Raw genomic sequence first — 25793 nt, 5'->3', positions numbered from 1 at the left:
AGCGCACAGGGCGCGGCTCGACCACTGGTAGCCGATGACAGATTATTATGCACTGAGCTCGGTTTAAGCGGGCCAGATTCAGTGGGTTAAACAGAGGGTGCGGCCTAAGTCGTCGGCCCTGAATATTATGTGATATGAGTATTATATGTGGTAGAATGTATCTTGAATTGGATTGTATATGCTGAATACCTGTTGAGGATTATCTGATGGGAATACATGCATATTGAACTATTTGTCTATTATTATTGTTCAAGTTGTTTATGATGTTTTCTTGCTGGGCCTTGGCTCACGGGTGCTACGTGGTGCAGGTAAAGGCAAGGGCAAATTAGATCAGCCCTGATTGGAGAGCTCAGCGAGCAGAATGTACATAGTCAGGTGCTCGGCCGCCACGGTTGAGATCTAAGCAAGGACATGGAACCTAAAGACTGTCTGTTTTGCCTTAGTATGGCTAGAGGATATTCATGTATTTTTGGGAGTCTGTAAACTTATTCTAACTTTGTTTTCTTATGGGATCCCACGTTTACTACAGTTTAAATATATGAAATGAGTCTTTTGAGACCAAAAACTTTTTAACCTTAGCTTTTACATATTTAGTGACACGTTTTCAAATTAATGACTTGATTAGCAAGTCCTGCACCTTTATAAGTACACAGTGTAACGGTCTTGGCTATCCAGGGCGTTACAACCATAATCAAAGAAAAAATTGAGACCCTTGTCCACAATCTAAGAATTTTTTTTGATAAAGAGCTAACCAGATCTGAATATAAAAACAAAGATACTTTTAGATTCAGAGCCCCCTGTCGACCTAGCACCCGAGACCCTTCTGACCTCACAACCTAAACCCATGACACCAACCCCTTACCGATGTACCCGGAAAAAAATACAGATCTGAAACTTACCACTACTCTAACGTCGTTCCCCGTCTGAGCTCGCAGTCACCGCCACCCCGAACCACGACCACTGCGAACCCCCATGCCACCGTCCCGTGTACGTTGAGCCCACTGCCATCGCCACCCCCGAACCATGATCATCTTGAACCCCCGTGTCGCCGTCGCTTGGTAGAGAGAGATGGAGATATCGAGTGTGAGAGAGGACGACTGAGAAAAAGAAAGATGATGAAAGTATGATAATAAGGTAAGGGTTAAAGGAAAATGGGCTTTGACCAATATTTTTTTAATTGTCTTTAGCTTTTGCGTCAATGTCCAACTGACGCAAATCTTCTGATAGCGTTAGTGGCTAATTGACGTTAATGTTCCACCTATTACCATCAGTTTTACACTGGTGCAAAAAATTGTATTTAACAATGTTAGTTATTCTCGTCATTTATAAGGTGACTCAAATGATAAATTCCACTTATTACCGCCAGTTTTACATTGACGCAAACAGTTGTACTTAACAGTGTCAGTTTTATAATTGACGCAAATACCATATCATTCGCGTCAGTTACAAGGTGACTCATATGATAAATTTTGGTCAACAACATCCATTAACATCGTTAACTGATGTGTTTGACTGACACAAAATACCTATTTTGTTGTAGTATAAATATGTAGAATTTTTCTTTTGGGTTTGGTTTAAACCCATGCTCTTTAGTTACAAAGTTAAATGAGCCTTCACTAGGCTAAGCAAATGGTAGTCAAAATATTTCAAGATTATGAGAATACTATCTTCCTACAAACAATCACCTTTGTAATCATTCTTATAATATATGGTGGTTGAGTAAATTTATATTAACACACCTGGGGAAAGATAATTATATGTTATGATACTTTTGTCATAAGGATATTTACAATAAATTATAAATTGAGATGTAAATCTACTTAATTTTTTAATATTTACATAAATGTGGATACTTTTAAATTTATGAATTAATCATTAAATAAAATTAATCTCCAAACTATGAATTTTCAACTTTAAATTAAAAATCAAAATATAATAATTTTTTCATGGATATTGAGCAAAAATCCTGTAACATTTACTCAATTCTCAATTTCTTAATTGTTAAGTAAAATTTGGGACACTTGATTCTGTTTATAAATTTAAATATTTAGAGCACTCCTAATGGATGTTCTACTCCATTTTTTAAAATACCTCTCCAAAACATATATTTTTCTATTTTACCTCTAAATTTTACATTTACCATACATCAGCTTCTCTATATCATTTAAATATTATATCTTTAAACATATTTTATTAATTAAAGTAAAATAAAATAATTGAAAATATATATATATATATATACTAAATGGGAGAGAAAACTTATAAAGAAAAATAATAATATTAAAATATTATATAAATGAGATGTAAATGTTATGTAAATGTAGATATGAATTAATTGAAGTTTATGTATAACTATTATAAATATATCTATAAAGGAGCTAATAGAAGATGTTTTTGTGAGTTTTAACTAAATATTATAGAGAAAGTGTATTACAAAATATACCACAAAAACATATTTTTTTTTTATATTTAACTTAAACTTTTATATTATACTATATATCAGTTTCTCTATTTTAAATCTACATCATTTAAATATTATATTTTTTAAAAATATTTTATTTAATTTAAGAAATAAAATAATTAAATATAATAATATCACACTCATATATATACAAAATTTTATAAAATAAAATAAAATATTTATAGCTATGAATAGTATTTTACTATATATATATAGAGAAATACTATTCATTTAGGTAAATAAATATAACTTTACATCACTCATTGAAAGACTATTTAACAATTTTTTCTCTATATTATAAAAAATTAGACATTTTATTTCATACATTGAAAGTCTTTTACTTAGACTATGTAGATTTTGCACTTAGTTTCCATTCACATAACAATTTCAGTTTTGTAAGGTTCACACGTGGTTTGGAGGAAAAAAAATGTGGGACGTCCCTTTGGTAGGTTAAGATCATATAATTTTTTAATCAAATTATAATTATTAAAAAAATAACAATTCTTTCGTGCAGCCTACAACGAATATATTGAAATTATTTTATGCCAAAAACTAGCAATTAGTATTGAATGCAAATGTGCTTTTTTTTTTTTTTTTTTTATAAAAGAAAATTGTAGTTTTTTTTAAGAAAGAATAAAAAAAAGTTGGAAGTTGTCGTATTAATTTAAAATAGTACAATTGAATACCCAAAATATTACGAAAGAGTACTAGAAAAATATTACAAATAAATCATTGTTCAACGTATGAATTTATAATTTATTTAGAATATGAGATCAATAAAAAGTATAGACAAAACAAAAGGGTATAAATGTAAATTAAAATTTCTTAATTTTGATTGCGAAAGGGCCCACGTTCCTTCCAAGTCCCCGCGCTATAAATTGACCCCGTCTAAAGACTTGGCATTAGACAGAGTTGATATTCTCCAACAAGTGAAGGCGAAAACCGTAATCTTACCTCCGATCTAGAGAGAGAAACACGCATAGAGAATAAGAGGGAGTTTCTTTCTATTGTTTTAACTTTAGAGAGAGAAATTGTGTATGAATAGGACTCGTGGAGGGTCGCCCTGTGCGATGCGTGGAAGCCAGGTGACAGAGAAGAAGAATGGCTGTACCTAGATCGTTTCCTTCTTCAAACATGGCGACGAAGAATCATAACGCCTCCCAAACCCTAGCTTGCTCCATCTCATTCTGAAACTCAAACCACCTCGTCTTCCAGGTCGCTCTCTCTCTCTCTCTCTCTGTAACCCGCTGTTTTTTCAAAAGTTCGATTTGCTAAACCGTTAATGGAGTTCAAGCTCTCGCGTTTCTAACCCACATTGTTCTTAACTACTTTACTTCTCCAATTAATACCTTTCTTTTGAAATTCTCTCTTGCTTTTCCTTACCTTTCTCGGAAAATTTCACCTTCCCGAGAAATTGTTGATAAAAATTTAGCTATTCTTGTTCTGTTTGAATGTGATTTTGATTCTTATTTTTGTGTTTGGCGTGTAGAGATGGCGGAGGTGACGAAAGTACTGTACATAGTTGTGGTGGACGAAGAAGAAAAGAGGGAGAAAGGGAAAGAGTCGTTTCGTTATACGCGTCCCGTTCTGCAAAGTACTCTTCAACTCATGGGTTGCAAAGCTCGGCATGCATTTAAGGTTAATTTCTTAATTTACCCATTTCTTGTTGGTTTTCAGATATCGATCATCTGATCTTCCGTGTTTTTATTGTTTTGGATTTAAAAGCTAGGTTTGATTTGGCTTAATTTGTTACTATATTCGGGTTTTGTTGATTTTTGTTTGATTGTTCTATTTCTGCTTTTCAAGGCGTTTTGTGGTTTTCAGATCTGGATTTGCATGGATCGTGTTCTGGGAATGTTCTGAATTTCACTATTCAAAGTCTTAATGGTTACGTTGCTAAGTAATTCTTTTACAGAGTCAACATAGGTTTATCCTATTTACTTTGCGGTCGGTGCGTTTGTTTTGCTATCCAAAGTTTTTCCTTCAATCACAGAGTAAAATGTCCTTCTCACGGAAGTGGTCTTACATAAATATAAATACATATATGTTTATATTACACACACGGTGCGTTTTCCTGTCACCTTCAAACTTGACCTATTAAACCTCGTTTTATTGGGGAAATTTTGAATTTTGTTGTACATGAATAACCTAGCTTCCTTCTGTCTTTCTTGTCTTCATTGGTCCTTTTCCAACATTCATTTTTGTCATTCGGACCATTTCAACTCTCAAGTGCTGACCTTTTTAATATTATTTAGTTAACAATATTCTTGATTTTAGTAGATACCCTTACCATGGAAGTTCTTGATTTGGACCGACCCTACCTGTTAGTGAGGTGGGGTACCCTGAGAGCTGGGTTCATAGATTTCAACTTGGATCCATAGATTTTATTCACTTTGCATGAACAAACGTTGTTTCTTGGTTCTCTCTCGCATCTTTGTGTACTTTTTTTTGTCCTATTTGATTTTATATTTAAAATCCTTCTAACTTTGACACTTCAAAATTTTCACTTATGAACATTCAAATATTTTAGATATTTCTCGCATGGTATTATTATTATTTACTTTCTGTACTATCTTCTGGTGTATGGTGGCTTCTCATGTTTCCTCAGTCTAGCTGATTCCTTTATTTTTCTGGAAATCCGTAAAGAGCATGCACTTACACTTGAGATGGTTTCCCTGACAGATTAGCCAAAGAGTTTTTGAGTTGATAAGAATTCTAGAAGGGCAAGAGAAGGCAGGTTCCAATGCCTCATTTGACCAGGCCGAGAAGGGAAATGCTTTTCTTAGAGACAGTTGCTTGGAGAAAACAGAGGTTGTCAAGCAATTAGTTTCTGGGAAAGATGATAAAAGTAAGAGTGTACCATTCGAATTGTACAAAAGACGCACAACTATTGTTGTAATGAGAGAAACCTTTCTAAATGTTGTTTGCAATGCCTTGGCTGAGTACAAGTATGTTGGTCCCAACCAGAGGGCAGACCTAGTATTGGCATGCAGGTCAGAAGCCACACGATTTCTTAAAAAGTATCTTAATTTTCAACTTTTGTGCCTATACATTTTAAAGCAGATTTCACTATAAGCAAAATTTTTAGAACAATTTCCAGTATTTTGGATATGTTATGCTTCCAGATAATAGTTAAGCTGTGTTTAATTTTATGAGGTTTTTGTTGCTTTCTTCCATGGCCAGTTAAAAGTTTAGATGTAAGATGTTTTTAAGATGAAACACAATGTCTGTTTCGAAGCAAAAGAAAAGTGATTATAGAATGGGTTGTAAATCTTAGCAGTAGTGTGTACTTTTAGAATTTGCCTACATTATTTGAAATATAGTTGAGTTGGAAGTGTTTTTTTTTTAAATCTTTTTCAATCTCTAGAAATGGCCATACATTGAATACTTATGCTTTGGCATTTTTGTTCTCAAGTGGTTGGTTGTCCAAGGCCAATTTTTTTGCAAATTAATAGTAATTTTTATTTTGTTAGATTATGCTTGGTGAATAATGAGAAGTCGTTTCTACTTTTATGATTAGCACACCCATCCTCATTATCTTGATTAGAATATGTTTTAGGAAATCAGATTATTAGTTAATAATTGTGAGATTGGTTAGTTAGGTAGCTTCTTTTTAGGTTGTGTTTTTATTTGTAAAATAGATTGTCATTGTAACCTTGAAAGCGGTTCTACAATTTATTTTTTTCCTTTCCCTGCTCCACTCTGGCATCACACTTTTCTTTGCTGTATTTACAGTCCTTTATGATATTTTCTTGCTGCAGAATTCGAGAAAGGAAGGAATCTATAACTGTCTTGTTATGTGGCACTAGCGGCTGTGGCAAATCTACTTTGTCTGCCTTGCTGGTATTTGAGTTCGCTAGTACATACATTTTTTACGGTTTTGTCAGTTTTCATAGATCCTAGTTGTTAGTTCTGATACTTACAGTAATTAGTGAAGCAGTGATGTTTTCCATTTGGATGAATATGTGGAAGTTTGAATTACCCAGTTCCATGCTAATTTATTATCTACTCCGTTATTTATGTTCTCAACACTTTTGTCGTCTTGCAGGGTAGCAGGTTAGGAATTACAACAGTGATATCTACCGACTCAATTCGGCATATGATGAGAAGCTTTGTAGACGAGAAGCAAAATCCTCTACTATGGGCTTCAACCTACCATGCAGGGGAGTTCTTGGATCCTGTGGCAGTTGCAGAAGCAAAGGCCAAGAGGAAAGCCAGAAAGTTAGCTGGTACGACACATTCACTTTCTAAAGAGGAAGCAGCTAATAGCTCTACTACTGGGATATCTGACACTCATAAATTGGAGGTTGGCTCTGGTACTACTGATTTGCTCAGTCCAAAGCAGATGGCTGTTGAAGGCTTCAAGGCTCAAAGTGAGATGGTAATTGACAGTCTTGATCGCTTGATTACAGCTTGGGAAGAGAGGAAAGAATCTGTGGTCGTTGAGGGTGTCCACTTGAGCCTTAATTTTGTGGTAAATAGTTCCTAATTCTTGCTAGTACCCTTGTTATACATTATCAAACATTTCTACCTTTTCTTTTTGAAAGGATGCCTTTTTTTTTTCCATATTAAATGAATTGTTCTTGATCCCCAGATGGGACTGATGAAGAAACATCCCTCAATCGTTCCATTCATGATATACATCACAAATGAAGATAAACACATGGAACGGTTTGCAGTTCGTGCAAAGTATATGACTTTGGACCCAGCCAAGAACAAATATGTAAAGTATATACGCAACATTAGAACGATTCAGGAATACCTCTGCAAGCGGGCTGATAAGCATCTTGTACCCAAAATAAACAATACCAATGTTGATAAGAGTGTAGCAGCTATCCATGCAACAGTATTTAGTTGTCTTCGTAGGCGTGAGGCTGGTGAACAACTCTATGACCCCACGACAAACACAGTTTCTATGGTAGATGAGGAATATAGAAACCAATGTGCAGCAAATTCCTTGAGTTCTAAGGGAATGTTTCAGCTGATTCAAAGGAAAGGTTCATCGAGGCATCTTATGACTCTTGTTAATATTGATGGTACAGTGGCAAGGACTTGGCCTATTGAAGCAGTTGATGGTAATGGAAAGCCTTTGCTGGGCAATGTAGATCAGACTGGCAAGGGAGAACCAGTTAATCTTCAATTTGGGCTTTACGGAATTACTGCTTGGCCCAGTGATGGTGGCACTAGTCATGCTGGAAGTATTGATGAGTCAAGGGCTGATGGAACTGAAACTGGTAGTAGATATTATTCTTCTTGCTGCAGCTCACCAAGGATGTCTGATGGACCTTCCAAGGAGGTATACTTGAACCCTAGAGTTTAAATTCCCTAGTTTACACATACTCTGATGATTTTGTGACGTTATTGGTCTGATTAAAAGAGCAGTGTTGGGGAAAATGTTTCATTTTTGTGAATTTCAGTTTTCTTAGTGGTATAAGGGAACTTATGGTGGTCTACTCTTCCTATTTTGGATAGTGTTTTATTATTATTTTTTTTGAAATTTGGATATTGATTGTTTTCTTGACATTCAGCTCAAGGAGGAGAATTCAGTGAATGGCAGTGATGAAGAGGTTGATGACCAACCTGAGGCTGGCAGCGATGATGATTTCAGTGATGACGGTGACAAACTTGTTGATGAAGAGGTAAAGATATTTGGTTGGCATTTTTGTTCAAAACCACTAACTTGAAATAGAACACATCGACCAGTGGAGATCTGAATGGATCTTTGGTGAAAATACGAACTTCATAGTTAGAGAATTACCTTTTTCATTTCCAAATATTCACTCCCTTTTTTGTAACTGTTTTTCAGGTAGGCTCAGTTGATGAGGAGTCAACAAAATCAGATGAAGAGTATGATGACCTGGCAATGCAGGATATGTTGGAAAATGGGTACTGGTCAGAAGATGAAGAAGAAGCCAAGGATAAGATTGTTGTGCATGTTTCAGGGGATCCATTGCTGCGGAGGCAACAAAGGGATAGTCGAAACATGGATCAATTTCAAAGAACTAGAAGTGATCCCTTGTCTGAACCACTGTGTTCGTACTCGTCTCTGCTCAGGCAGAGAAATGAATCGAGAATGTCATCTTCTGCCAGCGGTAAAACTAGAAAGCGGTCCCTTAGCATTCCAGCTCTTGGAAAGCATGGTTCAGTCATAAGTGGAGCTTTGCTTACTGGAGCTCCTCAGGAGTCGGGACTAGCCTAGCAATTTTGGTGTAGAATGTGTTTTCCCCTTCGTTCTAAAAATAAAAGTGTTTGGGGGTGGCCATTTGGTTTGTAAAATCGTTCAGAATGCTTGTGTAATCGTGATGGCTTATAGAAATGCAAATGTTCATTTTGGTTTTGTGCAAGCTGGCTTTAGAAACATAATTTTAAGAAATCGGAAGGGGGCTCATTCGTCGTTACCGTTAACCGACAGCCTTGGATGTTTGGAATTGTTGTCATCATAGACAACAAAAAAACAAACGTGACTAAATGTTTTGAATCATAATGAATAACATTATTTTGGTACGTCAAATATCGACTGCAGCAAGAGTCCCATATAAAGGTTGTTGTAACGGAGCTAACAAAATCAGTATTCGTAACGTATCCGTGGTACAAGAAAATACATTGTATAGCTTCGATTCATTTGAATCAGAATTCCAGTATTAAAACAGTGGCGTCCTCAAAGTTCAAAGCATGAAAACGTCACATTTTCCTTGACAGTTCTGAAAACAATGAAGGAACACTCGGTCGCACATCCCGGATGGAACAATCTCAAGGAAAAAAAAATCTACTAGTGAATGAATTTGCAGTAATTTCAATTAGAAACGTTTATACAAGTCGGTGTTCTCTGACCAAACTTTAAATGTTTCTATTCTCCACTTCTTCGTGAAATCCTTTCATTTGAAATATTTAGTGCTTAGCAGATGAAGATTGCTCCAAATTTGTTCGCAACAAAACCACCATTTTCACATTGACCAAATTCCTTTCTTTGCTTCACATATCAAGCAAGGAAGTGAAGCTCGCCAATTTAGGAGCCGCACCCCTTTTGACCATTACATTAAACAGTCTCGTAGCTTCTCTTTTTTGATTCATCTTACATAGCCCCGTCAATATCTTATAACACAGATAAATCAGCGACAAAACCGGTCATTTCCATAATAAGTAGCAACTCATAGGCTTCGTTAATCAATCCTTTGCTGCGAAAACCATCAATCAATGTATTGAACATAAGACCGTCCACTTCAATTCTCTTGTTCTGCATATCATTCAAGTATTCCATTGCCTTCTCCATCTCTCCGTTGTTGCAAAGACCAGATATTACAGCTAGGTATGTATCAGAATTACGGGTTAGATTTTTCTCAGCCATTTCATGAAACACCAAACACGCACTTTCCGTACAAGTTGCTCTACAGTACCCATGTATTATCAAATTGTACAAATGAGTTTCAACTTTCAATCCCTTATCATGCATCTCCTTCACCAAACTTTCAGCTTCTTTAACTTTTCCAGAGCTAGTAAATCCATTGATCAAAATTCTGTATGTGTTGATATTGAATCTCAGCCCTTCTTTTTTCCATCAACCTCAATATCAAACCCAACTCCACAAAGTTCGATCTCTTAGAACAAGCGTCTAACATTGTATTGAATGTAATTGTACCAAGTGTTACTCCTTTACTAACCATCTCCTGTACCAACTCCCTACTTCTCTTAATCTCCCCATTCCAACACAACCCAGCAACCACAGCACTCAAAGAATACTCAGAAACATTCACATTCGATTCGAGCATTCGGTTCAAGAAATATAAACTCGGTTCCACCTGATCAGCTTTTGTAAGAGTTAAAAGATGCACAGTACAAGTCCTTCCATCAATCTCAATTCCATTATTCTTCATGTAATCAAAAACCTCTAACACTTGATCAAACTTTCCACTATCAGAGTACACTTTTAGCATCACATTAAACAATTTGGCCTTAATTATGGTTCTTTCGCACAAAATCTCAACCGTAGAAGTGATAGCAGGAAATGGGTACCTGGAATTCTCATCGATTAATACTGGCCTAAAGAGATTCTCTGCCTGTGAGAAATTTCTCGCCTCGACAAGCCTGCGAAGGATGGTCAAATGGGCTTGAAGGTCAGGTTTAAATGAGGTGAAAGACTGGTTTTTGATGATGAAGTTAAAGAGTTTCAAGCAATTTGAGTCATTGACATAAGGGTCTGACAGAATGAGGTGCAAAGTTTTGAGATCGAGATTGGACAGGGAAGAGGAAGATGAGGAGGACATGGGAGTATTGGAAGAAACGACATCTAAGATTTCTAGACATGGGTGAAGCCTTTGGACCGTTTTCAGATTTCGAATGATTTTTTGAATCGACATTGTTTATTGGATAAAATATTGTTCGTTTTTTTTTCGAAAGAGGGATCAAATATTGTCCTGAGCAAAAACTCAATCATAAAAAGCTATTCTTTTTTTTTTTGGTTGGGAAAAAGCCATTCATTTTCAAATGGTGTTATTTATATATAATCTTACTCGCCTCATTAAGAGTCGAGAAGACATCAATTTAATTATATATATATTTATAATTTTCTATTAATATATATTTTTTAATTATTGTTTAGCCTATTTTTTCAAAACACACAAAATAGTTGAGAGTTACCAACCGGTTTCCAAAGCTATCAAAGGGTGGTGGAGGAAGCCTGGAACATAGTAGTTAGAGGAGTCACAACCTAATATCCAATTGGAAGCCGATATCATTTTGGAGATAGAAGAAGTGGCTGCCCGCCACTATGATATTTGGCACGAACCTTGGATGAAACACGAGGATAGAAATATGCGTTTCTTCCATGCTTCAATAATCATTCGCCGCCATCGTAACTTTATTGGTTCAGTCTCTGATGATGGTGAGAACTCGATTTTAGGAAGACGAGAAATTGGGAAATACTTCTTTCATAAGTTCAAAATCCTTTACAAATCATAAAATCCTCCAAGAGATGATGACCTATTCCAGCTAGTATCCCCTAGCATTATTGCAGATATGAAATTAGATCTCTTAGCTGTACCAGACAGTAAAGAAATTCGTGATGTGGTTTGGTCCATGGCGCATCTCAAAGCCCCGTGATCGGGTGGAATGCCATGCTGGTTCTTTAGAGCCCATTGGGACATTGTTGGCAAAGACCTTATTCAATCACTACGCCAGTTCTTCCATACTAGGAAGTTTGTTTAAGCTCTTAATAGGACTTTCATAGTTCTTATCCCAAAAAGACCCTTTGCTCGTTGTTCAGATGACTTCAGGCCTATAAGCTTGTGTTACTTCACCCATAAAGTTATTTCCAAACTCTTGGCTAATAGATTGCGGGTGGTTCTTCCCCCGCTCATATCTCCCAACCAATCTGCATTCGTTCATGGTAGGTGGATTGCTGAAAATGGAATTATCGCTCATGAAATTATGGACTCCTTTAAGAAAAAGAGAGGCAAGATGTGTAGTGAAATCCTCTCTAGGCTCATCCTCAGAGAAGAATCCAATGGTTCTATCCATGGGTTCAAGGTCTGCCCTACCAGCCCTGCAATCTCTCACCTAATGCATGCGGATGACACCTTCATATTACTGCACTGTCAATCACATTGCACTGTCTTCCACTATTTTTGCAAGAATTTTAGGCCCATTGCTTTGCAAACCTAAAGCCCAAAGACTTGTTGTTCATTTAGAGAATAGACCACGATTGCAAGAACAAGCTGCCGCGGACCTTGTTAGTCAGGAAAAGCCCTGACGTTGCCGAAGTGAGACTCGACACCACCGCTCTTGCTAATCTGAAGAGATCTTGACACCTCCAGAAAAAGAACTCGGCGCTGACCCTGTTGGAACGGAAAGAACCCGTCGTCGCCAAAGGAGAAGAGGTCCCACTAGAAGAAGAGGAACACCGTCAGTTACGTTATCCCAGCTCGTACTTCTGGTAAGCTTCGTCTCCATTTTATTTTTCAAATGTTGTTTTCATAGCATCTGAAGAGTGAATTTCAGGCTTTCTTAGTTTCACCAAACTAAGAAAAAGTCTAAAAAAACTCCAGTAGCATTTCCCCGTTTTTCTATTTTCTCTTTCTCAGGACTCTAATTTTCCCATGGACGCTTGTAAGCTTTTTTGAATTTTCTCCATATATGCAAATAGAACCCCTGTGTCCAATGTCTCTCGTTTTCCGACTACTGATCGCGAGTGACCCGACCTAATAGTATGAAATGCAAGTTTCGTTTCCTTAAGTTCTGTTCGCCCCATTCATTGACATATGGGTGGACTAATCGCACTTAATGGAATGTGCTAATTAAACTTTTCACAGTGAGATGGTTATCCTTGCTTTCCTTGTTCGCCCCAAACTTATGGAAGTGGGCGATCAGTCCATGTGAAGGTTAATAGAACCTTCTCATTTATGTTCTGGTCTTTTTGTGTTCAATGATTGTGTGCGATTAGGCCTTAACAACCTGATTTCTTGTTCATCTTTGATTCTTGTGCACATAAGTGGCTAGATAGAGCCACTTCACTTTCCACTTTGCAAATGTTTTTGGATACTTGTATGTACTTTGAGTTGTCTTTCATGAATGTGAAACTAATGTCATTATTGTAATGCCCTGCGTTTCGGGCCGAGTAGCTAAGAATGGGGTGGTGAGATGTATATGAATATTATTAGGAATGATAATATATACTTGAGAAGCAAAAAATCATGTTGCAAGTGTTAGCCAAAGTGTGATATTGCGGTTTGGCGACAAACTGAACATTTTAGTCACAAACCAAAATAGAAACCCTAATATGATAAATTCTCGGATAACCCTTATTTGAGAAGAATAATTATGGAAAAATAATTTTAGGCATTAAATTATTGAATTAATTTATATTAAGGTCAAAAAGTTTGATTTTTGTGTGAAAAATCTTTAAAATGCATTTTTGTAAAAAATGCAAATTTTTAGCCAAAAGTGAGATTTTGGCTAATTAAATTAATTGAGTTACAAATATAAGACTGTGACCACTTAAATTAAATAGAAAATTTAATTTGGTTACCTAGGTTAAAATCTCAATTAGGAAAATTAAGGAAAAAATTACTACATGATAACTTTTTGGAGAAAAATGCCATTAGCCTAAGATTAGTTAAGCTTATGTTAGATTAATTAAGGACTAATCAAAGGTTGATCTGGCTTAGTGGGAGGTGGCAGCAAGAGGGGCATAATGGGCATTTAGATTTATTTTTACCATCTATAAATAGTTAAAAAAGTCAAAAGACTTCATTATCTACAAATATCAAAACTTGGAGTTGAAGTTCTCTCTCCATTTTCTCTCAAGGTGGCCGAACACTCTAGGCTATTCTCTTTGATTTTAATCACAAAACTTTCGTTCAATTCTTTCTTTCCTGCCTTCTATCTCTTCTATACCTAGTTCCAAGTGTTTTAGTGCTAGCTTGAAGCTAAGAAGTCTACACACAAAGTTAGTTCAACAAAGGTAAAAGCTAGACTATCTTTGTCAAAATTTTGGTGTTTGATTAGTTTATGCACATAGTTGAGTTTATTGTTGGTATTAAATTAGAAAAATAAGAATACGCGTGGAATAGGGTCTTTTAAAAAAAATTATTAATACCAACCATGATCAATACTATATAAAATATATTAATTAACACATAAAAGGAATAGAGATTACCTTTCGTAGCATATCAAATATCATTGAATCTTTTCGTATAAATTAACGATCTCCTATCCTTTATGAAATCTCACACCTTAGCCTTCCAAGCCAATCCTGAAACACACAAGGACGTGTGTGGGCACATAGGATTTAAATGTTGATTTAGACTCTTTAGATGTACTAAACAAATGAGATCTAGAGAGGATTGAGAAAAGAGAGGCTATAGAAATTTCTTAAACTTCTATTCTTAATGTTGACGCGGTTTTTCGCCTATAGGTAATTAAGAGAAGGAGAGAAAAATGATTAGTGCTAAATATGAACCGAAATAGATATATGATCTTAGAGGACGAAAGGGGTGACTCAAGACACGATTTTTAAGTGGTTCGAAGGTTAAAATTCTTCTACTCTACTAGTCAATATTATTGATCTATACTGAGTATTTGGTTACAAAGTATTTCTTACAAGAGATTATTTTTCCAACCCCTATCAACTCCCAGGGTCTCCATATTTATAGGAGAAGACACCTGGAAGTTGGTAGGGAGGTCATCCCCTGACCTCCTGACTTGTCGTATCAATTCTGTGACATTCATGATTAATTCCTAAACCTGACACATAAGTGTGGTCAAATCAATAGGTAAGGAAGTAATGGGCCGCATGGCCCAACCCAATCGTGGGTGTCTGAATCACGCACGTTCCTACTGCGTGTCCGAGAAGTCAGGGGGATATCAGACACGTGATGCCTGATATATGCACGTTTACCTTGCGTGTGTTTACTTCTCAAGGGGTCATACCTCCATATCCAGCCCGTACCGCGAGCTGCATACTGGACTCAACCTTCGGCCTTCAGGGGGCCTGCTCCAGTCTTGGACAATGGAGGCGAGCCCTTTGGGCTTCCTCGAGCTAACGACAGAAGCTCCGATCTTAGGGGAGTTCATGAGATAACTACGATTAGTCAGCAGCTCAGCTTGCTAATCAGCCCGTGGGAAAACCAAGGCGTACATCTGCCCCCCAAGCTCCTGCTCGTGGTATACCACGTCGTATATAAGACCACAGTAGGGGCTTTTGGACTTCCCCATGAACTCTTCGCATTCCACCTTTTATGCAGGCGTCTGATACGTGGAACATCGTGGGTGGTGACGGTACGTCTTACGAGAACCGCATTTAATGGCCTAGTCCATGCCCCAGCCGTCGTTTCGTATTTCGAGTGGAGGGCCTCGGATCCCCCATCAGGGCCATCCAACGACCCTCTATACGTGATCCTTTACGCATATAAAAAGGGGTGGCCACCCTACGCATGGGCCACCCTTTCATTCGAAAATTTTCAAGCTTCAAGCTCCTCTTCTTCTTCTCTCTATATCTCCAGAAGAACGAAACCCTCTACCCTGCTACTGCCACTCTCAGCGTTCAAGAAGCTTAGGCGCACAGATTTCTCCGAAACTTTGGAAGCTATTACACCGACGAAGCTCTTACCAACGCAACACCTTCGTCTACCTCCCAGCCACACACCGTAAGTTTCCTGACCCTGTGTGTTTTGAAAATATGTTACTGTAGCTTAGGTAAATTTTTTTACTGTAGCCGCATGCAAGGGTTTGCTGGGTTTTGTGGATATGGAGGGTGACAACCTTTTTAGGTTAGGGATACTTGTTGTAGGAAATCGCTTTAGAGTATGGGTTTCAGGATGCTTTTTCTGGGTAGGAGTTTTGGGAATTTTGGGTGCAAAACCGGGTAGCTTAGGGAACACGCCTCACAAGCGGTTTTGCAATTTTCTGCCTACTGAACCTTTCCCCCCAAGGAAAATTCCATCCTGACCCTCTTGACACACGAATCCCGAGTAATCGGAGATCGGTTGGGAGCACAAGCGCGTGTTCATCGAACCGCGTGGTCCCACTCTCCACGGGTTGGGCTTACCTCAGCTCGTGCAAATAATAATTGCTTTTTCCTCATGCTTGAGTCGCCTTTTCTAAAATGTTTTCTTTTGTTCGTTAGGCAACCAGATGGCTCCAAAGAGAAATCTCCCACAGAAGAACGTTAGCAGCTCGGCCTCCCAGCAGGACAAAGGGAAGGCGGCGATGCCTAGCTCCCCGATCCCCCGCTTCGGGCCGGCAGTGGAGAAGGAGGTCGAGGTGGCCCCTGATGCCTTCTTTGAGGCGGAAAGGATTGTCTCGAAGATAACCGACCAGGTGAATATTAACAAAATCTTCCTTTCCCACAACATTGCCCTGGGGAAAGCGTCCGTAGTGGCCCGACCTGCTTTAGAAGGTGAGCGGAGTTGTGCGCCGCTCGACGAGTCGTTCGCGGCCTGGAGTGGTGAACATTTTAAGGCAGGGGCCTTCCTTCCACTGGATCGGTACTTTGCTGATTTCCTTAACTATGTGGGGTTGGCCCCATTTCAGCTCCCCCCCAATTCCTACCGTCTGCTGGCAGGGTTGAGGTATTTGTTCCAGAAGCATGAGTGGGAGGTTCCCACTCCTGCAGACATTTTATATTTCTTCTACCTCAAAGCCAGCCCGGACCAGCGGGGGCGAGGTGATGGGTTCTACTACTTAACCCGGTTTCCCAATACGGCGGCGGTTATCGAGCTGCCCAGCCATCCCAATGACTTTAAGGACCAGTTCTTCATGTCAACTGGTTTCTGGAACTGCGAGCACCACTATTTCAATCGTCCTCGTAAGTTTCTCCCGTCCTTAGCTCGCATTTTAAGTTTTATTTTAGCTCCTCCTGTACCCCATTTTGACTCAGACTAATCCTGCAGCCATCTTCGCGAGGACAGAGAGATCTGTGACCCTCGGGGCCCAATACGAAACACTGGCGGGCTTGCCCCCCAGTGAGAAGGATTATCGCGTGCTCGTGACGGACGAGACGATGGTGTTCTGCAAGCTGATTTTTCCAAATCAGACCCTGAACCTAAAGAGGCCCCGGGGGCCGCCCCCAGCTCGGGACACCAGACTTATCATCGTGGAGGAGGTCGCGGGAGATGAAGACGAGGAGGACGAGGGCGACGAAGTTCCGCTCGTGAGGAGCAGGAAGAGGACCTTGGAGGTCGCCCAGAGGATGGGCGAGGAGAGGATCCAATCCGGAGCAGCCGCGGGTCCTTCTGGCCAAGGTAATCCTTACTTGTTTAGGAGTCTAGATAGGGCCACTGCAGACCCCTGGCTGGCTAGGTTCAATCCTAGGCAGCTCGTCCATCGTCACCGAAGCGATCCGGACCTGAACACACTCCTGCTCCATTGTGTCGACCGGCTCGTGCTGGATCACCAAGAGAGCCGGCCTAGGGGTACCGTAGTAGTAGATAACACCCTAGCCTTTAGGTCGATCCTATTCGAGGAGTATAAGACCAACCTACGCACATGGCCATCACTCCAGAGGGGTATCTATGCTCCGGGGCTTAGGCAGTATGTAGAATAATCTAGCCCTGAGTCAGAACCGGACCCAGAACTTGCGCCAGTTCGGGAAATAATCGTCTTAGGCTCTTCCAGCTCGGGGGGTAGGGCTCCCTTAATATTCACACACTTTTTATATTTAACCCTTTGTCCTTGTCTGTATGGTTGCTAACTTGTACTAACCATGTTTTTGTTTTGACAGAAGAGATGTCTCAGCCCGATAGCTTGCGAGGCGCAGTCTTCGGGGGAAACCCCTCGGCCGGGCCAAGACTGAAAAGGCTCCGGGGGTCTAAGAGCGCCGCTGGGGCCTCCACCAAGTCTCCGGCAAAGGAGAAGGAGAAAACCCTGGAAGCCCAGGACACGGGAGCAATTTTTCCTGCCGCAGGAGCAGGCCAAATGCCTCCACCACCTCCGCGAGCTCCAACCGCTACTCAGGACGTAGGAACGGAGCTCGGGACTCCAGCTGTGGTGGCCTCCGATGTGCGCATCCCAGTCAATCCTCAGGACCTGGAGAAGATCCCAGAGGCATTCCGGGGGACGGTGTACGAATCGGCGAACTACGCCGTCAACCATATCTATAAGTTCACCGAGAAGGAACTTCGGGCCATTGAGACACTGAGCCCGGTTGGGGTGATGGAGTCTTCAATGAGCATGACCCTAACGGTAAGCTGCCCTGTTTTCTCTATAAAGCTCTTACCCTTACACTTTGCCCTGTTTTTCCTCTAAGTCAATTTTATTGTTCATTTCTCGCAGGGCGTCGTCGCTCTCCACAGGAGCATCATCAGGGCCAAGACTCAGCTCGAGGATATGAGAGCCAAGCATCAGGCTTCCCTTCAGGAGGCTAAGGCGACTGAAGATGCCTTGACGACTGCGAAGGCCGGTTGGAGAAAGCCCTCTCGAAGGTCCAGGAGCTCGAAGCCTCCCTTGCCACCTCGCGGACGAACCTCGAGGCTGCGAAGACTGAGATCCAGGCCGCCCAGGTTGCCCTAGAGGCCGAACGGGCCACTTCGGAGCAGTCCATGCAGGATCTGTTCTATCACTGTTGGGCTTACAATCCGGAGGCTGACTTCTCCTTCATGTCACCGAGCCTTTGGGCGCGCTTGCTGGTGAAGTTCCAAGCTCGCCTTGAGAAAGAGGCACCGCCTTCAGAGACTAGGGAAGCCTCTGGCGCGGCGGAGTAGGGTGAGACAGCGACCTCCAAGGGGCCATCTGACGGAGCTTAGGGTGTTCTTTCCCTGTTGCCTTTGAACATTTTCAAGTATATATTTTTTTTTTGTAACCTTTGCATGAGGTGTTTTCACCTCGAGACAATTTGCCTTGACGTTTTTAATTTACACTCTTTTATGCTTTTAAGCATTTCGGTTATAATTTATTGAAAAACCTAGTTCGCGTTAACTTTAACCCATATTTCGAGCTCTTTAAGGAGAACAACGATCAATAGATTTAAATCAACTTCTAAGTTTTACGACCCGGTTAAAACTAGGAACTTAATTTGAAAACTTAGTTCGTGTTAACTTTTATCCATATCTCGAGCTCTTTAAGAAGAACAACGATCAATAGATTTAAATCAACTTCTAAGTTTTATGACCCGGTTAAAACCAGGAACTTAATTTGAAAACTTAGTTCGTGTTAACTTTTATCCATATCTCGAGCTCTTTAAGAAGAACAACGATCAATAGATTTAAATCAACTTCTAAGTTTTATGACCCGGTTAAAACCAGGAACTTAATTTGAAAACTTAGTCCGTGTTAACTTTTATCCATATCTCGAGCTCTTTAAGAAGAACAACGATCAACAGATTTAAATCAACTTCTAAGTTTTATGACCCGGTTAAAACCAGGAACTTAATTTGAAAACTTAGTCCGTGTTAACTTTTATCCATATCTCGAGCTCTTTAAGAAGAACAACGATCAATAGATTTAAATCAACTTCTAAGTTTTATGACTCGGTTAAAACCAGGATAGGACTTAGTTAGCGTTAACCCTTATCAATATCTCGCGTTTTTAAGAAAACAACGGTCAATCGATAAGAATCAACATCTAAGTCGTTAAGGAGACTTGGTTATATCCAGGTACCATATGCCCCCCAAGTAACTGGGAAAGGGTCTTTCGTGGTTACTTTATATTACACTTGCAAATATGCATAAAAAGTTGATTTTCATTAATACATAAGAAGTGGCCTTCCAGGCCTTACAAGTAAATCATTGGTAATATCTCTTTAAGTGGACGGCGTTCCAAGTTCGCGGGACCGCCCCTCCATCAAGTCGAGCTAGCTTATAAGTTCCCTCCTTGATGACTTCGATGACCTGGTATGGTCCTTCCCAGTTCGGTCCCAAAACTCTGTCTTTGGGATCTTTTCCGGCGAGGAAAACTCTTCTCAGGACCAAGTCGCCTACGCTAAAGGTGCGTTTTTTAACCTTGGTGTTGAAGTAGCGGGCGATTTTCTGCTGATAATGGGCGAGCTGGAGTTGCGAATCCTCCCGCCTTTCCTCAACCAGATCAAGGGAATGGCACAGGAGCTCGTGGTTTCGATCTTGGTCGTAAGATTGGACTATTTGCGAAAGAACCTTTATCTCCACGGGGAGGACTGCCTCACTCCCAAAAGTTAAAGAAAAGGGAGTATGACCCGTAGGAGTCCGATGCGAGGTCCGGTATGCCCATAGGACCTGGGGGAGTTATTCTGGCCAGACCCCCTTCGCTTCATCTAATCTTTTCTTGAGGCTCGCCTTTAAGGTCTTGTTGACAGCCTCGACCTGGCCATTAGCCTGAGGATAGGCCACGGAGGAGAAACTTTTCACAATCCCATGTCTTTCACAGAACTCGGTGAACAGATCGCTGTCGAACTGAGTGTCGTTATCGGAGACGATCTTCTTGGGCAGGCCGAAGTGACAGATGATGCTTTTAACCACGAAGTCAAGCACCTTTTTAGACGTGATTGTTGCCAACGGCTCTGCCTCAGCCCACTTGGTAAAGTAGTCGATGGCTACCACGGCGTAACGGACCCCGCCCTTTCCAGTGGGCAGGGCGCCTACTAAGTCTATTCCCCAAACGGCAAACGGCCAAGGGGCCGAGATCATTTTTAGCTCGACTGGAGGAGCTCGGGTAACTGCAGCGAATCGCTGGCACTTGTCGCACTTCTTCACGTATGAGATCGAGTCTTTGGACAGAGTCGGCCAGTAATACCCTTGCCTGAGAACCTTTAAGGCCAGGCTCTGCCCCCCAGTGTGGTCTCCGCAGAATCTTTTGTGAACTTCCTGCAGGATGGCCTTTGCCTCACTTGGAAGAACACACCGGAGGAGAGGTAGGGAATGCCCACGTCGGTACAACACCCCATCGACCAGCGTATATCTCGGAGCTTGATACAAGATTCGCCGTGCGTCGTTACGTCCTTCAGGCAGCTTGCCCTCGATGAGATACTCAAGAATGGGGGTCATCCAGGTCGGCCTAGCGTCAATCATTTCGACCTCCGCTCGATATCCTTCTATACTTGGTTTTTCCAAGAATTCTATTGGCACCAACCCCAAGGTCTCCGTCTCTCCCGAGGTGGCGAGCTTGGCGAGAGCATCTGCATTGGCGTTCTGTTCTCGAGGTATTTGTTCGATCGATCCTCGTTCAAATCCGGACAACTCGGTTTTTACCTTTGCCAGGTAGGCAGCCATCTTGGGTCCTCGTGCCTGATATTCGCCCAGGACCTGGTTTACCACGAGCTGGGAGTCACTAAAGCACTGGACGGAGCTCGCCTTTAACTCCCTGGCTATCCTCAGGCTGGCCAGCAAAGCTTCGTACTCCGCCTCGTTGTTGGAGGCCTTGAACTCGAACCTTAGCGCCGAGTGGAATCTATGTCCCTCGAGGGATATCAGAATGATTTCGGCCCCTGAGCCGTTCTCGTTGGATGAACCATTTACAAAGATCTTCCACAACGATTGGGGCGAGGTGAGCTGAGATGAGCCCTTTGCTGGATTCTCCTGGAATCCCGTGCATTCTGCCACGAAATCGGCGAGGGCCTGACTTTTTATAGCAGTTCATGGAGTGTAGAAAATCTTGAACTGGCTGAGTTCGACCGCCCATTTTAACAAACGTCCCGATGCTTCAGGTTTTTGCAAAACCTGCCTTAGAGGCTGATCGGTCATGACGTGTACTGAGTGGGATTGGAAGTACGGCCTGAGCTTTCGTGAGGCCGTGATTAGACAGAACGCCAATTTTTCCATCAGTGGGTATCGTTATTCTGCCCCGAGAAGTCTCTTGCTAATGTAATAGACTGACTTCTGAACTTGGTCCTCTTCTCGTACCAGTACGGCATTAGCTGCATCCTCAGTGACCGCCAGGTAGAGAAAGAGAGGCTCGCCTGCCTTGGGCTTGGATAGCACAGGTGGTTCAACCAGATGCGCCTTCAGGTCGAGGAATGCGCTTTCGCACTCTACTGTCCATTCAAACTTCTTGTTTCCTCGGAGCAGGTTGTAGAAGGGCAAACACTTATCGGTTGACTTGGAAATAAACCGGTTCAGTGCTGCCACTCTCCCTGTTAAGCCTTGGACATCTTTCCGCGACCTGGGTGAAGGAAGCTCGAGCAGTGACCTGATCTTGTCGGGGTTTGCCTCGATTCCTCGGGTATTGACTATGAACCCCAGGAATTTTCCTGACGCGACTCCAAAAGTGTATTTCTGGGGATTGAGCCTCATGCCGTATTTTCACAGTATTTTAAAACATTCTTCCAGGTCGGAAACATGGTTGTCGGCAGTCTTTGACTTGACTAGAATGTCATCAACGTACACTTCCATGTTTTTTCCGATCTGGTCCGCGAACATTCTGTTTACTAATCTTTGGTAGGTAGCTCCGGTGTTCTTCAGACCGAAAGGCATGACCTTGTAGCAATAGACATTAGTCGGGGTCATGAAGCTGGTGTGTTCCTGGTCCGCCAGATTCATCGCGATCTGATTGTAGCCTGAGTACGCGTCCATAAAGGACATTAGCTCGTGCCCCGCCGTGGCATCCACCAGCTGATCGATCCTTGGTAATGGAAAACAATCCTTGGGGCAGGCTTTATTCAGGTCGGAGAAGTCAATGCAGGTTCGCCACTTCCCGTTGGGCTTTGGAACTAGCACGGGGTTGGCGACCCAAATTGGAAATTTGGCTTCACGGATAAAGCCACATTTTTTGAGCCGGGCTACTTCTTCTTCTAGGGCTTCAGCCCGGGTTGTTCCTAAACGTCTTTGCTTCTGAGACTTGGCAGGAACGCTTTTATCCAGATGGAGCGTGTGCATGATGACACTCGGGCTAATTCCCACCATGTCCTCGTGGGACTAGGAAAATACATCTAAGTTAGCCCGCAGAAACGTAATCAGCTCCGCCTTTCTCTTGCTACAGAGGTTTTTCCCGAGCTTGACCATCCGTGATGGATTTTGTGGATCAAGGTTAACCTCCTCGAGCTCCTCAATAGCCTGGAGCTCGGATCTGTCTTCGCCTACTCGGGGGTCAATGTCCTCACTCAAGGCGACATTTTCCCCTTTGGCGCTTTGAGGTTTTTCAATCTCAGGAGCCGCCAAGGGTTCTTGGGATTCCTCTTCACCCAGAATGGCCATAGCCAGCTGCCCGGGTTTAGATTTTCCCTTCATGGAAATGCTGTAGCATTCCCTGGCAGCGAGCTGATCGCCCTAGATCGTGCAGATTCCCGTCGAAGTGGGGAACTTCATGGCGAGGTGTCGGATGGAAGTGATGGCCTCGAAAGCTATGAGCGTAGGCCGGCCCAAAATGGCGTTGTAAGCAGCGGAGCAGTCTATGACCACGAACTCGAGTAGCTTGGAGACTGTCCGAGACTCTTCCCCTAGGGTGATCACCAGCTCGATCGTCCCCATTGCCGCTGATCCTTCTCCCGAAAAACCATACAGCATCATGGAGGTTGCCTTTAGCTCGGCGACGGTCAAACCCATCTTCTCTAAGGTGGACTGGAATAAGAGGTTCACCGAACTCCCGTTGTCTATTAGCACCCTTCTCACTCTCCGGTTGGCGAGCTGGACTGCTACAACCAAGGGATCATTGTGAGGGAACTGGACATGGCCTGCATCTTCCTCCGTAAAAATGATTGGTTGTCTTTCCAATCGTTGCTGCTTTGACTGGCGCTGCTCCGGGACGAACTCCACTCCGTTGTGAGTCTTTAGTTCATTCACGTATCTCTTCTGGGCGCCTCTACTCGTGCCAGCCATGTGCGGTCCTCCAGAGATGGTGGATATCTCTCCTCCGACCACTGGAGGAGGAACATCCTGATCTATCCGAGGCCCGGGCTGACTGACTGGGACTTCTGGAGCAGGTCGACTCGTCGGAACCCTGTTCCGTGAGTATTGTGCCAAGGGACCGGCTCGGATGAGAGTCTCGATCTCTTCTTTTAGGTGCCTGCAATCGTCGGTATTGTGGCCCACATCGTTATGAAAACGGCAAAACTTGGAAGTGTCTCTCTTTCCTTTGTGGTGCTTCAGTGGTTCCGGCCTCTTCCAGGGGACTCGAGTAGAGTTGGCTAGAAAGATACTCTCCCTGGAATGAGTGAGCTCGGTATACGTCGTGAAAATGGGCTTAGACTTATCTGCAGATTTATTCTTCTTTTGGCCGTGCTGATTGTTTTCGCCATTGCCCTTTCTCTTGCCTACACCGGGCTGGTTGCTCTGCGCGACGTTCGGGGTCGTTGCCACAACCTCCGCCCCTATTCCCGCAGGCTGATCGGGAACCTGGCTGGTTCCCGTAGTTGAGGCCTCGGCTTCTTCCAAGTTTATCCACTCTTGGGCCCTGTTAAGGAATTCGTTGACCGAGCTGACTCCCTTCCTTTGTATATCCTTCCATAGGTCTCCTCCGACAAGGATTCCAGTTCTCATGGCCATGAGCTTAGAGCTATCATCCGCGTCTCTAGCCCGAGCAGCGACGTTTGCGAATCTACTCAGGTAGGCCTTCAGAGTCTCACCGGGCTGCTGTCTCACCTTGGCCAGGGAGTCGGCCTGAACCCGGGCGGCCTGAGAGGCTCGGAATGCCCTTTTGAAGTCAGCTGAGAAGGCCTTCCAGGAGCTGATTGACTGTTTTTTACTTTGCTTGAACCACTGTCTGGCAGGTCCGGTCAGTGTGGAGGGGAAGATCAAGCATCTCAGCTCTGGGCCAATATTATGGGCCATCATTAGGGTGTTGAACATCCCTAAATGGTCCGAGGGGTCTCCGTCCCCGTTGAATTTTGACAGGTGAGGCATACGGAAACCAGACGGGTATGCCGTTGCTGCTATGTTGGGGGCGAAGAGTTCCATCTCATCCCCTGAATCATATTCGTCTTGTTCTTTTTCTGATAGAAGTTTCCTCATCAGCTCCTCCATCTGGGTCAGGCGATCGAGGGTTTGGTCCTGATGTCCTTGGTTATTCTGGGGCTGTTCAACAGCTCCGGATCCATTGTACACATTTGGTGGGTTATTGCCCCTCCTATCTTGAGATAGGTTACTTGGAACATTCCCTCCGTTGCGTATTTCGGACAGGACCCCCCCTGAGCGAGCCTGGCTACCACTTCCAGCTCAGTCTTCTCTGTGAGAGTTGAGGCGATCTCGCAGGTCACCTCCCTGGGTGCTCTGGTGGCTTTGCGCCGAGCTTAACCGCTGACGCAGGTCTCCCCCAGAGAGATCACTCCGGCGACTGCCGGTCCAGTGGCTCCTGCTGGATAGGCTTGGAGTCCGCCTTTGGCGGTGACGACCTGAGCTTTCCCCTGGCGCCCTGCTACGCTGGGAAGGTCCAGTTGATGGCAAGTTTCTCCTACTCCCATAGGTTGGGATGTCCTGGATGGGCCGAGGTGGAGACATATATCTGATCGGAGATGGAGGATGCCTGACGGGGGAGGCAATCCTAGTTCCGTTTGGACGGATCAAGTTTGGTAGGGGCCTTTCGGCCCTGCCAACCTGCTGGTCCCGCGCCGGGCGATCTGGACGAGGCGCTGGACGGTCATCGGGGATGGGCTGACGTCGCGAGCCCTCCCTGGATCTTCTTCGGGAATTTCCTCGGTTTCCTCTGGGCGTCCTCGAGGACGGCTGAGAGCTAGGAGTTGATGTCCTAACCGAACGGCTGTATTGTTGTTGTCTGGTCCTAGGTATTTCTCCGAAGTTTGCATCTCGATGGTGTGATGAAGGGGTGGAGTTGGCTGCTGGAGGTCTATCCGACCGGCTGTGCCTGGACCGGTTACCCCGGCGAGACTTAGGAGCCTCACCTTGCCTCTCTCCAACGTTAACGTCGGTTGTGAGAGGGGGTAGTCGGGCCAGGATATCCTTGATTTGCTGGCTGGCCGTTGCTAACTGGCTCCTCAGTTGAGC

At 42.6% G+C, this 25793-nt stretch overlaps 2 protein-coding genes across 4 annotated transcripts; one reads left to right on the top strand and one right to left on the bottom strand.

Moving 5' to 3' along the window:
- Positions 1 to 3370: 3370 nt before the first annotated feature.
- LOC133788679 (P-loop NTPase domain-containing protein LPA1 homolog 1-like) lies at positions 3371 to 8798 on the top strand. Of its 3 annotated transcripts, XM_062226227.1 has the most exons (8): positions 3371 to 3676; positions 3951 to 4099; positions 5144 to 5454; positions 6223 to 6304; positions 6510 to 6935; positions 7056 to 7757; positions 7990 to 8100; positions 8268 to 8798. In XM_062226227.1, the coding sequence occupies exons 2-8, from the start codon at positions 3953 to 3955 to the stop codon at positions 8658 to 8660; spliced, it is 2172 nt and encodes a 723-aa protein (XP_062082211.1). In that variant the 5' UTR covers positions 3371 to 3676; positions 3951 to 3952; the 3' UTR covers positions 8661 to 8798. The 3 variants fall into 3 exon arrangements, with proteins under 3 accessions (XP_062082211.1, XP_062082212.1, XP_062082213.1); XM_062226228.1 differs by lacking the exons at positions 3371 to 3676; positions 3951 to 4099 and adding an exon at positions 4396 to 4525; XM_062226229.1 differs by lacking the exons at positions 3371 to 3676; positions 3951 to 4099; positions 6223 to 6304 and adding an exon at positions 4396 to 4525.
- A 249-nt stretch (positions 8799 to 9047) lies between these two features.
- On the bottom strand, positions 9048 to 10815 carry LOC133792250 (pentatricopeptide repeat-containing protein At2g28050). Its single transcript, XM_062230158.1, is given in 3 exon segments — positions 9048 to 9563; positions 9565 to 10010; positions 10012 to 10815. Coding segments are annotated over 3 exon segments (1380 nt in total). The 3' UTR covers positions 9048 to 9433.
- Between the last annotated feature and the right edge of the window lie 14978 nt (positions 10816 to 25793).

This window comes from Humulus lupulus, chromosome 7 (assembly GCF_963169125.1).
Source record: "Humulus lupulus chromosome 7, drHumLupu1.1, whole genome shotgun sequence".
In the NCBI taxonomy this organism is placed as follows: Eukaryota; Viridiplantae; Streptophyta; class Magnoliopsida; order Rosales; family Cannabaceae; genus Humulus; species Humulus lupulus.
The sequence above is the reverse complement of the archived record's forward strand: the minus strand, read 5'-3'. Positions and strand labels throughout refer to the sequence as shown.